Below are 14882 nucleotides of genomic sequence, written 5' to 3' on the forward strand. Positions count from 1 at the left end.
TAAACTTGAGGTCCTGTTGCCTCAGCCCTCAACACAGTTGAGATTACAAACCTATGCCCTGATGACTACTAAGTTTACACAATAGATTTCAGCTAATTTATAAAATATAATCTCATTCTTTTAAACCTATACATAGAAAAAATTACAAATCCACATTTCAACGTGTATCAGTGTTTCTCATGAGATCCGTATGGAAACTCCCTTTGCTTCTCACTGCTACAAAGTTTTCTACAGTGATCATGAGTTGCCATTATAATGCCATGAAAAGAAAGCTTTGTCTCTTTAGCTAAAGAAATGTTTAACAATTCAGAGGCCTTTGCTCACATTTAGTCTGCAATTTTGGATGCTGGAATTCCTGGGTCATCCTGATTACATGTGGGCTAGGCTCCTACACATATTCAAGCTCCTAATGGTAGACCCTTGGCACACAAATATTAGCCATTCATTCATCTGGTTAATTTCTTTCTTGCTTATGAAGAGAGAGAGATGGGATCTAGAACCATGCTTACATGAAGCATGTACCCCACCAGTGAGCTAAACCCTTAGTTCGCCAGCTTCTGTTTTAAGATAGGATCTCCCTTATGTGTCAAGACTGGGCTCAAGCTTGTAATCATTCTGCCCTAGCCTTTGGTCAGTGAGCCTGTACCACTGTATAGGCAGTTCCTTATCTATGCAGGTTAACTGAGCTGTGCTTTCCTCTGCACCATAGTTACACAGATCTGAGCACTTAACAATTAAGAATACTTTATTTATACATAAAAGCGACTTGGCCGGGATCTCTGTGAACACACTTTGCCAAGTTTATTTTCGTATTGTAAGAATAACAGATATTCTAAGATGGCTCAAATATTAGCAAACCAATGGAGTGACACAGAATAACAGCACCCCAGCTGTGCTTTGGGGGCTTCATCCTATCAAAGGAGCATCTTCTCTGAGCTCCAGTGCCTGCACTTACAAAAGAAGTAAGTGGCTACCCTAAGTCTTGGGTAGAAAGATTGACAGACAGATGTGTGACCAGTTAGGTATCCAAACATAGTGAGAAGTGGACTTTCATTTCATCCTTCCTTACTCCAACGATTGGCTAGCTTCGTCCCATGTTCCATTTCTATCAGCAACAGGCACAGCAAATTTCTCAGTGTGTGAAGCAACATGAATACATGTGATCCTTTGCACGTAAGATAATGTCTTCATGGATTGTGCTGATATTTACTTAATGGGTATTTATCATGCTCCATGCATCGGGCACTGCTTTAAATACCAGGAATAATGGTAAACATACAGGAAGATCTCATTAAAAGCAAAGTTTCAGATGGGGGAGGGGGGTGCACATATTTTTTTAAGTCAAAAATAGTCATAATTGTTTTAAAGACAATAAAAGCCTGGGTTAAATAGTCCAAGGGTGGGAGACTTAAAGATGTGTAGCAAAGACCTGCCCCTTGGGCAGTGTATTGCTCTCACAATCTGAAGAGATAATGCATCAAAGACAACCTCTGTATGTGTGTGTGGCAGCCAGCCTCTGGAGGGCACTTGCTGATGCTTGTCTCTGGCAGCATGATTCTGTGTGATGCCCTTCCCCACTGACTAGGGCTAACCTGAATTACAGACCAGATAGCAGGAGTGATAAATTACATCCAAGACTACGCCATTAAAGACTGTTGCTTTTGTCTTGCTTACTGAGATTGCTCTATCTTCAAAAGACATCGCCACGTCACAAAGATGCTCCAGTGTGGTACCATGAGTCTGCCTTGCTTTGCTTTCCATTGCTATGACAAAGACCATGACCAAAATCAGCTTTAAGGAGGAAAGGGTTTCTTTGACCTACATAATCTGAGTTCACTGGGGGAAGCCAAGGCAATACTTGAAGCAGAGGCCATAAAGAACACTGCTTCCTGGCTTGCTCCAATGCCTGTTTGGCCTGCTTTCCTGTACCATCCAGGACCACTGGCTGGACCAGCAAGCTGGGACCTCCCACATAAATGTAAGTCAAGAAAATGCCCTACAGACTTGCCTACAGGCAATCTTATGGAGGCATTTTCTCAACAAAGATTTCTTCTTCCCAGTTATAACTCCCAGATATATCTAGATTTGTGTCAAGTTCACAGAAATCAACCAGCATAGAGCTCCCATCATCTGTCAGACGCCTTCCACCCATTGCTATCTATGTCAGGATAAAAATTCAAGGTCATCTTCCCTCAGGTTCACAGAAGTATAACCCTTCCTACCTTTATTATTTTTCAAAAGACTGAAACATCTTGCATGTAAGCATGCATGTGCTTGCATATGTATGTATGTATGCAACACCCACACACATGCGCGTGCTCACGAGCACACACACACACACACACACACACACACACACACACACACACACGCACACACCTGTAAGGAGCCACCTTCACATTCGCCATTACAAGATGGCGCTGATGGCACTGACACCCGTGTTCTAAGTAGTAAACAAGCAAGCTGCGCATGTGTCGGGGTAGCTTTCCACGCCATGTGCTCTGCCTTTCCCGTGACGACAACTCCGGCTGATGGGCTGCAGCCAATCAGGGAGTGACACGTCCGAGGCGAAGGACAGTCCTCCATAAAAGGGAGAGGGCTCCGCCATATCTCTCTCTCTCTCTCTGGCTCCCTCTCTGGCTCTCTTCTCCACTGGCTCCTGATGGGGTAAGCAATAAAGTTTGTGCTGCAGAAGATTCCGGTTGCCTTGAGCGTGTTCTTACCAGGGGGACACAAAAGCGGCGCGCAATACACACCAGCCTTTAGATTCTAATACTGAAAATATGAAATCTCTCAAGACAGACTGTGGAAAAATGATAGAAAAATTGTAGAAACAAGGTCTCTCCTGCACAGAACACGGCACTGTACTTCTCATGGTCGGTGTTTTTGAAATCATGCTGTTTGTAAGGGACATCCCCTCGAGTCTTGTCACCTACAGAACATAATGGAGTGCGCGTTCCCCGAGACTGTGCTAAACCCAGAACGGGGCTGTTTCTGGAGTTTCTATCACCTCTGTAGGCAGCACCACCCTCAGACCCTCTAAAAGGACTGTCAGTTGTATATTTGTCCATGTAGAGCGTATTCATTGCTGTGTGAACGACCCTGAAGGAGATCTCCAGAAGAACAGTCATAGGCATTGTTTTCAGGAAGCTTGCTATCTAGCAGGTTTAATTTAAGACTGTAGCGAGTACCACCAGAGAGGTACCAGGTCAGATCTGTAAGTGCCAGAGAGAAACCCCAGCCCAGAAAAAGCAAGGACAATTGTTTGTAAACCGTAACCTGTGTATGTTTGTTATTGGGAAAGTAAGGACCTAAAGGAGGGTAGGGTGTGCCCTAAAGAGCATATTCCATCAGGTGGGAGAAAGGCTCTTTGGGGCAGTGGCAACCATTAATGGTAAAGAGCATGCTGGGAGATGCAGCTGCATAGCACCTAGCTTAGACACTTGCTAAAGTGTAGGCTTTGGCCCTTAGGCTAGGGAGTCAAGGAAGGCTTGGTACAAAGAAATGACCAGAAAGAAAATGGGTTTGAAAGATACTTAAGCGCTGCCCAGATAAGGCTGAGACGGGGAAAGCTCCCTGTGAAGACATGGGAGGTGGTTGTCATCACAGCAGCTACAGAGAGGAGTGGAGACGTGGTGGTGCATATAATAGATATTCAGAAGGAATGTTTATGCTTGGAGTGGAGGAGGGTGTATTTTCAGGACTCAGGGTATCTCCTTGGGACAACTAGACTCAGTCTGGGCAAGTAGGAAGAGGTAAGGGAAATTTCTCTTTCTGAAGAAAAACAAAAACAAAACAAAACAACAACACACACACACACACACAAAAACAAAAACAAAAAACCAACCCTCACCATCAGAATGGGAAAAACCACCTGGGAGGTCCTTATCTTTCCCATAGGAACCTCACATTTATATGCACAGAAGAACACTTAATTCAAAAAACATCCTGGGGATTTGCTTGACATCCTCAGCAGGGTGGTAACAAACTAGCTTTCCTTCTAAGAGAACTACACTGCACCCCTAAGAAAACTACACCCTGCTCCCAAGATGGGAGCAGTAATGTGACTTTGAAACATCTCTCAGACTCCAGCTATCCCAAATTCTGTCGGAATAGAAGATGACTGCACTCAACTGGGCATGGTTGCCAGGATTCGATGACAGCAGCCCCAAGGGACCATTCTCCCTGAAAGAGGAGTGGCATCAAAGCAGGGAGTATAGACTGATTCTAGAGTAGAAAAAAGGGACAGAACTCAGAATACAAGCTTTCCATGAGCCTTAGAGATAAGAGAGACAGTGTGTGTGTGTGTGTGTGTGTGTGTGTGTGTATGTGTGTGTGTGTGTGTTACTTTGATGAAGAAAAAGCATTTGAAATTCTTTCATCAATGAAATATCCATGATCTCCTAAGCACATAATTATGCAAACAGCGAACCAAGAGTTGTATTAGACTTTGTATTAAAGATTACTCCAGTTAATAATGAACACTAAAAATGCCTTTGCCTATAGCGCTGATGCTCTGATAGCTATGGGTGCATCCTATCTTAGTGGGAGGCCATGTCATTGAAAAACAACAACAAATCCTAAAAACTTGTTCAAAGTCTCAGAAAAGCAACAAATGCATCCAGAGGAAGACAGCTGTGCTACTGCCATTTTAAGATGCTGTCATCAATCCGTGCAACTATACTAAAATCTCATTTTAGACCAAATTTAATTAAGTGCTCTGGGGCAATGAATTAATAATGTTTCAAGAATTCTTTAAGACCCAAGAGACCTCTGACCAGGTTTTAAGCACTGAGATATTAGTGTATCATTATAAGTGTCCATTCCTTTCTCATCCCCTTTGAAAAAAGGAAAAAAAACAAGAAAAGACACGATGTAATAAAGGTGTTTGCATGTGAATAATGGGCCATCGTTACAGAAGAGAAGCAAGACAAGAAAGAGAAAGCACCTTAGTGAATAAAGCTGTTTGTTGATTGACACTAGTCTAGAAACCGTAACCGTTAAAAGGCTTCTGGGTGAGCTTTGCTCCTCTGTAATGGGAGTCAATCCTAGAACCAAGCTCCACTGAGGACCCAAGAAAGTGTGCAAGGTCGAATGAGCACATAAGATAAAGTCTGTTTCAGTGTTATTGCCAAGAGGCATGTTCCATGAAGAGCATTGAGGAAGAAACCTGAAACCAACATCTGTGCTCCACATGCAGACACATGTGCACACACACACATACTCAGAAAGATGTGCCTTCTGAACTAGACTCCATGGCACACACCTGCCATCCCAGCACTGAGGAGGCGAAGGCAGAACTAGTCAGAATTCAAGGCTACACGGGAGTTTCACACAATCCTAGGCTACATCTTAACAATCTGTCTCAAAAACAAAACAAAAAAAAAAAACAAAAAACAAAAAACAAAAACAGATAAACACACACACATACACACACACACACAAAAAAATCTTGTCCTTCAGCACTTTCCACAAGGTGCAGTCACTGGAATCAAACGCTGGTGGGCTTCCCCATAAAATTTTATCTACTGACATACGTGTACACTGTCTTGTGACGACGTAAGTGCTGTGTAGTAAAGCCTTTGATTTTAGGATGCAGGATGATGAAGACAAGCAGTTGCCATTCCACCTTTGTGCTGCTGACACTCAGGCACGCCCTGAGTCACAGAACTGATAGGCTATGCACAGGAAGCCCGGGAGCTCGGGACCATTCCACCTCATTCACTAACGCATTCATTCATGCATATGCTCATTCATTAGTTCATTCACTCATCCAATCGCTTGTTCAACTAATGAGATAGCTAGATTCAAAGGACGCTGTGGCCCTTAACCGAACTTGTAAGGAGGCGAAAAGAAAAGCTCTTGGCCCCAGCCCTGGCAGCACAAACACACAAAGTGCAGTCAAGAGGTACGCTTTCCAGATGAAAATAATTCCTCTGTCTGGGTTTTGATGGAGAAGTCGATGGCTCCGTTGGCAAAGCACCTGCTGCACATGGGTGAGAACGTGGGTTTCCGTCCCCAGCAGCCATACATGGAAAAAGCTGTATGTGGCAGTGACGGTAAGGAGACGGGAGTGGAAACAGGAAGGTTCCTGAGGCTTAGAGGCAAGCTAATCTTGCTCAGTCAGTGGGATGCAGGGTTCGTGAGAGAACCTGTCTCAAGAAGTAAAGTGGAGAGGCCTGGAGAGGTGGCTGCCCTTCCCCATGACCTGGGTTCGATTCCCTACACTCCTGTGGCAGCTCACAACCATTTGTAACTCCAGTTCCAAGGGATCAGACATCCACTTTTGGCCTCTGCAGTCTCCAAGGATGCTGTGGTGCAAAGGCATGCGTGAATTTTAAAATACCCAAACACATAAAAAATAAAAATAAATAAAAACTAAAATGAGGTACAGAGAACTAGAGAAAGGAACCTGTCGTTGACCTCTGGTCTCCACATTCGCATGCACATACACAAACATGCCAGCTAAGCACGTGCGTGTACCAATTTACATATGCAAAATACACACACAGAGGTCAGGAGCAGGGGGTGCGGGAAGAAGAGATTGGTGGCTAGGTCCAGAAAGGCATGGGGGTGGGGGTGAAGGCGGTGTAAGTCATCTAATTTTGTTCAAACAGAAAGGTATGTCTGAGTTCTGCCCCAAGCTGAAAGTCTGAGGTCAGAACCCCTGACCTTGAGTGCCCGATGCCTTGGGCCAGGCTGAGCAGAGCCAGTGTTCAGAAACATGATCATCTTCAGAAGGCTGTCTGGGCTGAGCTCACCTCATAGGCAATGCAGCATCATGGTGGATAATTTCATCTCTTAATACAGTGAGGTCTGAAGCAGGCATGACTCAAGCCCAGGTCTGAATAAGAAGATTGTTTGCAGTAGCCTGGGTGCATGCATACCCATTTTCATACACCCACATGGAGAGAACTTAGTCTGTAATAGTACATATAATATCCGCAACTCCGGCAATTTTCAAAAGCATGCATGGACATCAGAAACTTCACGCCCGGAGGTATCTGAATAATGTGCATGTCTGGACGGACCCCTTGGGACATGTTCAGATGGAGAAGGGTTACTGAGAGAGGTTATCTGCGCAGGACACCATCTGTCCTATGTGATTTAGATGTCTATTTGACTGAGAAGAAGAGACTGAAAGAAGGCGAGGCAAGATACATTCCAAAGGTGCCGGATAGCTCTGGTCATTTGATTTGGTAAGTTCACTGTTTCTAGCAGGTTTTCCACTCTCAAGACAAAAAAAAAAAAAAAAATCCATGCCCCTGATCAAGTGATTAATTTCTCTTGCCCTCCCCACTAGCAGAAAACATCTCACTGATTTCATTTCCAGCTACAAATGATCAAATTCTGTGTCTTAGAGAGCAGACTGGGGAGTCCGGAACCATATTTTTTCCTCTGGCTACTTTGATTTCCCCCTTGGCTGTGTGACCTTGGACAACAAAGTTTACCTCTCTGGGTTTCAGTTTCCAGAGTGTGACACTACAGGAATGGGCCACCGTTCTAAGATTCTTTTCCAGCTCTCATCTATAGACCCATCTCCTACCTAACATTCAAGATTTAGTTGCGTTTCATGAACCCTGCCATGAGGACTCACGGAATTCTGATTATTTCCTAATCAGAAACCCCACGTCATTTTATTAAAAATCAAAAACAAAAACAAAACCACCACTACCACCACCACCACCACAACAAAAACCCACCCAAGTCTTGCATGGCTTAAATGACAGGGCTGGTACTGGTCGCTCTGGTTTGAATTATGCATTGTTCCAATTGGGGAGAATTTCAGACTAGGCCCAGTCTGGGATCACTGACTGAGAACAATAAGCCCCCAAAGTCAGAAGGAGAAAGGCCTCTCTAGACAGGATCTGCTTTTAAACCACCAAGCCCAGGGCTTACAAAGAGCATTGATTGTATACATTAAAGAGCCACAGGGATGTCGAGGGCCTGACAGGGCTGCACCACTGACCTTGCCTGCAATTCAGGGTCAGGGTTTCCTCAGAAGGACTTCTCTGCAAGCTTAGGAACCAACCTCTCCAAATCTGGAGAGGCAGCCACCATCTATGCTTCCATTTGTGGGCATCACCTACTGGTCCTCGGAGACAAACAGACTTGCACACCTAGACTACCACAAGACTGCCTGAAGCTCCCAGGCCTGCTGAGTACAACTGTCTGCCCATCTGCATGTAAGTCTTCCAGCCAATAGCTCCCCAGACACTGGGAATAGCTGTTATCCTAGCTCTTTGCACACACCAGTGCAGGCAGAGAATTCACTGGGCTTCTTGGGTGACAAAGAGCAATCTCAGTAAATCATACAAAGATATCTGTTCCACATACACATAGCAGAGCCCGGGAGTTTCCTCAAGTATGCATCAAGGTGCTCTGATGACAGGTTCTGTGCTTGGTATCTCAGAAAACCTTGCCCACGGGAGCTAGTCCCTTCCCCCCAGCCCCCCCAACTTAAAAATCATATCAGGGAGAATGATGCTAAGATTCCTGCTCAGCTATATCACAAGGCTGCCTCATTGTTCAGGCCTCCACCTCTTAGCCACTCCTCCTTCTCCAAGTCTGGTCCACCTGATTAACTCACACCATAGCAACTCCCAGACAGAAGTGGAGCAAAAGAGCACACACCATGGGTGAAGAGGAAGCCGCGCTTGTTTAAAGCACCCACTCTGCTCCCAACCCCCACACTCAGCTACTCACTGGTTCTGGATGTGGCCTTTGGGCACCGGAGAAACAGACAGCTTACTGTAATCATGCATGAATGAGCTTCTGCTGCCCCACTATCACAACAGGCCGTTTCAAAGGGCAGTCAGTCCTCAACCTTCGAGCTGTCTCTCTGAATCTTCACCTCTCTCTCTCTACTAAAAGATATGGGAAGGGGCAAGGATTCAAGGAGAGGGAAGAAAAGAGACTCATGGAGCCTGACAAAAAAAGTATCACCTCCATCAGACAGGTACCAAGCCCCTTAAAATATTTGTAGAGAAATGTAAGGGCAGGAAGGCTTTTGTAGATGCAGGTACATGGCCTCAAGATTCTAGCATCAATCTAACAATGTGTTCCGGAGGACCACTGAACTTCCACCCCTACTGGAGGTGGGTGACATGAGATGAGACACCATCTCTTAGGTCTCACCTACCCTCCAGGCATCAAGCATATGCATTTGCTGTTTATTTTATTTTTAGTGCAGGAGAGGAAGAAACTAGTGGAACTGAGATTGGTGTCCAATCTTTCTCAGATGCCTGCTGCTGCCAAGGCCACCACCCCTCCTCACCCCCTTCCTGGCAGGCAGCATCTAATTAAAATGGCAAGAGCGCTCGGCCCCCTTCCCTGAAGGAGTGTGCTGGGATTAGAGGTGGGGGTGGGGAAGCGTCGAGGCTGCAATGGGATTCCTGGCAGTCTGATTTTCAAACAACAGCAAAATGGATTCTAGATCACTAAAGTCTTATTCAATACAATGGAACGACGTCTGAGGTGTTTCAGTAGGTAAAGGCAAAGCGGCCGGGCTGGGGGAAGGGAATATGTTTTACAAAGGACTGTTCACAGACCTGGGACACACACACACAGGCACACACACACACACACACAATCTCTCCAGGGAGTTCCGGTGTGGTGGGGAGAAGCTGTTAAGCGTCTCTTTCACCTGCTGAAGTTCAGCCATAAAACTGAAAGGTCACAGTCACCGAGGGAAGGAATAGGCAGGGCTGAGTTCAAACCACAGATAAAGGTGAGTGCACACTGGCATTTAGTGAAGAGCTGAGCTGGAGCTCCAGCACCGGAGACAGAAGCCGGGAAGGGAGTCAGTTAGCACCTACAAGACCAGCCCAGAACAGCAATTACTGCTCCATTGGAGCAGCAGGGTCCGCTGGTAGGGACAGCTAGCTCACGAAGGCATCTTGCAGGTAGCTGGCAAACGTGAAGGGCCAGTGCCTTTCTTCTCGAAGAGAATCTTTTTGCAGCAAGGAGCAGTTGGGTCTCGCGCCTTGGCACGAGACGGTTGCCCGGGTACACACACACACACACACACACACACACACACACACACACACACCAGCCTTTCATGTAATGCTCTTACACCGATCGAAGATGAAACTGACAAGCTCCACCAGCTTTCTTGCGGAACCTCGGGAACAGCCTAGGAGCACAAGGGGAGCCCAGCCCCTGCTGTAGGGGTAGGGGCTCAGCCTAGAACCCCTCGGCTGCCCCGGAATCAGAACAGAAAGGCAGGGAACGTTCCCTCTTTCAGCCCTAGACCATTGGAAAGAAAGGAAAAAACACGTTCTGCTCACCCTCAGGGCGGAGAGATCGATTTCATCCAGGCTGCGAGCTGGGGAGTCGCTCGCCATGTCGACTCTTCGCGGGAGAAATGGACCAAAACCACCCCGAAGCGTCTTCCTTGGCAATTCCACCCCGGTCTATTTCGCTCGCGTCCTCATGCGGCTGTCCGCCAGAGAGGCCCGGGGCCCAGCCTCCCCAGCCCACCCGGGCCCCAGCAAGAGTCAGATCCCGATCTTCCGAGAGCGTCGATCCGCGGGATCCCGGAGCCCGACCTGCGCGGATCTCCAAGCCCGGAGCCGCGGTGCGTGTGGGCTGCGCGCCCTGATCGGCTAAGGGCGCTGGGGCTGCGTGGGTGTATTTAAATGGGACATGCTTCTTTGCTTGTGCGTGGATGGCGGCTGCATTGGCTGTTATAATGAGACATATCAACTCCTCCACTCAGCTGGGAGGTGGGGGTGGAGAACCACACAGAACTGTCTATCACCGCTTCCTGGGAGGAGTGGGGGGGGGGAGAGGCGTGGTCTGCGACTGGGGAGAGGCCGCGCTTCCTGACCGGGTCCCTCCGCCACTAGCCAGGGTGGGGGAGGGGTACGCACCCTTTCCGCCCCAGCTTTTGAGGGTTAATAGTGCTGAATCTAAACAGCCGTTCTTGAGCCTCTCTGTGCAGGAACCTGAATGCTGTATATATATTTTTAATGTGTCCAATTTGTGCAGTGCACCAAAATGGCTCTTCGATCGTATCTTGGGGTTTCTTGACTGCGTTCAGATACTCTAATGGTGAAAAGGGTGGTGGGGAGAGGCAGCGGGAAAAGGCAGCAGCGTCCTCCCTCGCCCATTAATTATTTGTGGGGCTGGAGTAAAGGCGGGCCGGTGCAACCGGTGCATATAAGGACTTGTGCGCAGGGAAGGGGATCCGCCTCCCCGCGCCGAGCGAGTTGGGGAGAAGCTCACGCGCGCCGAGCCGGCAGCCTGGCTTTGATACTGAGCAGTGGCCACAGGGTCACGGTCATTCGCGGCCACTGGGTTGCAGGAAGGCAGGCCCGAATCGTCTGTGGTTCTCTAGGCTGAGTAGGTTTGCTAGAAGCTGGAAATCCGAGAGATGTGAGCTCCGTCTGGATATCGCCACACCCAAGACCTGCGCGTGCCGCAATTCCCCACGGAAATGACCGAATTGAAAAGAGAAGCTTGCTCCCTGGGTGCAGTAGTAGCTCGAAGGATTCAGGTGACTCCAAGGCGGACATTAATTGGGCAACATAGTACCTAACCCAGTGTTTCCTCCTTTGTAGCTTTTCCGCGGTGACCTACCTGGATTCATGGAGAAAGTTTGGCTCCAGGATAGTGAGCCCTGACCCGCGAGCTATTTGACTTCGCTCGCTTTTTCACTCAAGAGCTGGGTGTTTGCAGTGGTAACCCGACATTCTTTATCAAAAGTGTAAAGTTACTTCCCCAACCCCCTCGCATCCTTGCCTGTCTCTTTTGGTCACGCAAAATACGTCGGAAGAAAACATTTATGGTGAACTCTTCCCACTGGCTTCAACTCATCATAGTTCTGAGAGTGTTCCTCTCACATCTGCTGAGATAAAAAGCTAAACATACTGGGGCGGGGGGGTGGGGTGGGGTGGTTTTTATTTGACTTTTTGTTTTGTTTTCTTTGGGGGGGGGAGTAGAGGTTCTTTTTGATTTATCTTATTGGTTGTTTGGCTTGGTATGGTTATGAGACAGATCTTAAGTACTTAAAGGAAGTCTTCCCTTCACTGTGCAGCTGGGGATGGCCTTGAACTCCTCATTGTCCTGCAAATGCCTCCCCAGCCCACCCAAGTACTCAAATTACACATGGACACCCGACACTTGGACTGCTGCCACTTCTTTTTAAAGCCATGAAGTATAAGCTAATTATGAGCTTCAGAACAAGTTGAAAGAATGAATGAACAGACCAATGCTGATGAAATTAGGGTTAGCTGGACTTTTTAATCTTGGACTCATTGGTGCGGGCCATGTGCTCTCTAAACCATACCATGAAACTAGAATGCTTTTGCGAACCCATAAGCCTCCACGAAGGGACCAAGTAGAAGCCATCTTTTCCCTCCACCACCCTTTTCCTTGTGTGTCTTCTTCTTCTTCTTCCTTTTCTTCTTCTTCTTCTTCTTCTTCTTCTTCTTCTTCTTCTTCTTCTTCTTCTTCTTCTTCTTCTTCTTCTTCTTCTTCTTCTTCTTCTTCTCCTTCTTCTTCTTCCTCTCTCACCCTTTCTCTAGAGAGCAGGTTAACATGTCTCAAGGTGGAGGAAAATAATTTCAGATTAGGGTATTGAAATTCATAAGCAGGGCTCCTTTTAAAGCTTCAGACTTGAAAATAGGAGATAAACATGCTCACAGAAAAGTAGTACAGACTTAGGAGAAACCACAAAAAAATCTTTTCCCCTAAACCTAATAACACAAGACTCTACTTTGGGGTTTACAATAGGTTCAGACTAGTCCACTGCTGCTGAGGAAGCCCCACCTCAGACAGAAAGGATGGATACAGCTTCAAAGAGGGTTCAACACAGTGCACCCTGGGGAGGGAGGGAGGAGTGGGTAGAAAGCAGTGGCAGGCAAGGGTGGGAAATCTTAGGACCAGGAGAGGGCAAAGGGCAGATCAGGCAGAGTTCTGCATGTCCTATTCAGGAACATCAAACTCTCTTCTTTAGGCCAAGTGCATTTCAGATTTCAGCTGTTCCAGCAGACGGCTGATTTCTTTCCATCCTGCACTCCTATCACCAGTTTTTGCTTTGTGTTTAATTTAAAAGAAAACATAAGTCACTACTATAAAAAGAGGTCTAGACATACTAGGGCCCCAGTCCTTAGTAGGCACCAAGGACTTAGCACCACTGACTCCATGATGGAAGGACCACTCAGCTGTAAAACAGCATGGAGACAACATCATCTTCTAAAACTAAAGCCTAGGCCTAATCCATCAAAAACCATAATTCTGAGAAAGTCTCTAAATGTACTAGCCTTGCTTTTTGGCTTCTGTGGCTCTGCTTCTGGCTAGCTGTTCTTGTTAACTGAAGTATGTCAACCCAGAGCATGGTTTTTGTGCTTAAAATCTCACCCTGAGAAAGGCTCTGGGCTACACTGGGATCCTAGCATAGTTGCTGGCTGGCTAATAAAGACTTCCTTTTAGCTTAAACCCACATCTGGTCTGAGAAGTCTTCTCTGGTGAGTACCCCACAGCACTAGGTATACCTCCTCCTAGAGAAAGGAAAACATTCAATATAAAATCACTATAATGAAAGTAAAGTCTACCATTTTGGTTGGTTATTGCTTCGTTGTGGAACAGCCCAGGTAACAAGGAACCCCAGCCTTCACAAGGGCAGACAGGAAGTGTGGGGCAAGAGGTCAGCAACTAAAATTATTTTAGATACATGATGTTAACTGACAGGAAGAAGGGCAAATAGCAAGTAGCATAGGCAGTCAGGGTGTGACCAAGATGAGGTTTTACTCCTGTCATGATCTGAAGGACTGGGGGAGCAGAGACCATCCAGGCATATCTTCAAAGCCAAGAAAACACACCTGCCGGCTGGCTGACTCTGCTCTAAGCATGCAACAACAACAGAAAGCCTGGCACAGGCAGGAAGTGCACAGCAACTGACCAGGGAGGATGAAGAAGAGGATACAGGGAAGGCAAGGAAGCCCAGTGAGAACTTAGGGTTTTTAAAAGCTGAAGCAAATATCGTTACAGGGTTGGAATAGTTAAATATGAACTGCTAGTTATAGGTATTGATAACATTGTCCTTGGTGCATTTACATATTTGAAACATTCTTGTGTTTTAAAAGTACTTAGAAAAGAGAGAAACCAGAGGTGTCTTCTCCTTGTTATGTTCTGTGTTGTTTAATAACAAATCTATGTGCCAAGTCAAATCACAATGTGGAAATCAGAAGTAACACGTGTAGGGGTTCAAATGTAGCCCAGGATTTCCCCTGACTTGGTACATAGCTCAGGAATGACTTTGAAGTTCCCAAGTACTGAGCCATCATGTCTACCTCAGAAAAAAAAATTATTTTTAAACATACATTAAAGTCTTAAAAGAAGCAATATCAGCTGGCCACTTATCCAGAGCACTGTCTAGATGGTCTAAATCAGTAAGAGTGGATGTGACATTTAATATGACAACAAAGGAACTGTATGGGTGAGATTTGGGCAGGCCGAAGCTGCATGAGCAGACATGTTTATTGTGGTGAGTAACCAAGGGACTGTATTGATTCATTGATTCATTCGACGTAGATCATTCTATGTAAAAGCAGTACTAGGCCCTGAGGAGCCTGAGTCACACAAAACTCTCACCTCACAGAGACAAACAAGCTTGTAAACAGTCAGCGACAAGATTATTTTAGATATATAGTGATAGCTGATATGAAAAAGTACATGCAGAATAAGGAGACTCAGCAGCACACACTCCCCTCCACTGGCACCAGCTCTGAACATGTATGCTAGGGTCAATGAGGCAAGCTAGTACCTGGGTGCTGATTCCCAATGACGGGAAGAAATAGGAACTCACTCCCAAACTGTGTGTGTCTCCCGAGTGCTGCTCTGTTCTCCCATTACACTCAGTAAAGCAAACCTTC

At 46.4% G+C, this 14882-nt stretch overlaps 1 protein-coding gene across 5 annotated transcripts in view; it reads right to left on the reverse strand.

The window, feature by feature from the left end:
* The window catches only part of Tnik (TRAF2 and NCK interacting kinase), a 403188-nt gene extending 392418 nt beyond the window's left edge, over nt 1-10770 (reverse strand). For 2 of the 5 annotated variants that reach the window (XM_021158657.2, XM_029475111.2), the window contains exon 1: nt 10293-10767. In XM_021158657.2, the coding sequence (XP_021014316.1) occupies nt 10293-10349 (57 nt within the window). In that variant the 5' untranslated portion in view covers nt 10350-10767. Of the gene's footprint in view, nt 1-10292 lie in introns of all 5 variants that reach the window. The other 3 variants (XM_029475112.2, XM_021158658.2, XM_021158656.3) reach the window with 3 other exon arrangements.
* Between the last annotated feature and the right edge of the window lie 4112 nt (nt 10771-14882).

Source organism: Mus caroli, unplaced genomic scaffold (assembly GCF_978045245.1).
Source record: "Mus caroli unplaced genomic scaffold, Mus_caroli_1 scaffold_3, whole genome shotgun sequence".
Classification (NCBI taxonomy): Eukaryota; Metazoa; Chordata; class Mammalia; order Rodentia; family Muridae; genus Mus; species Mus caroli.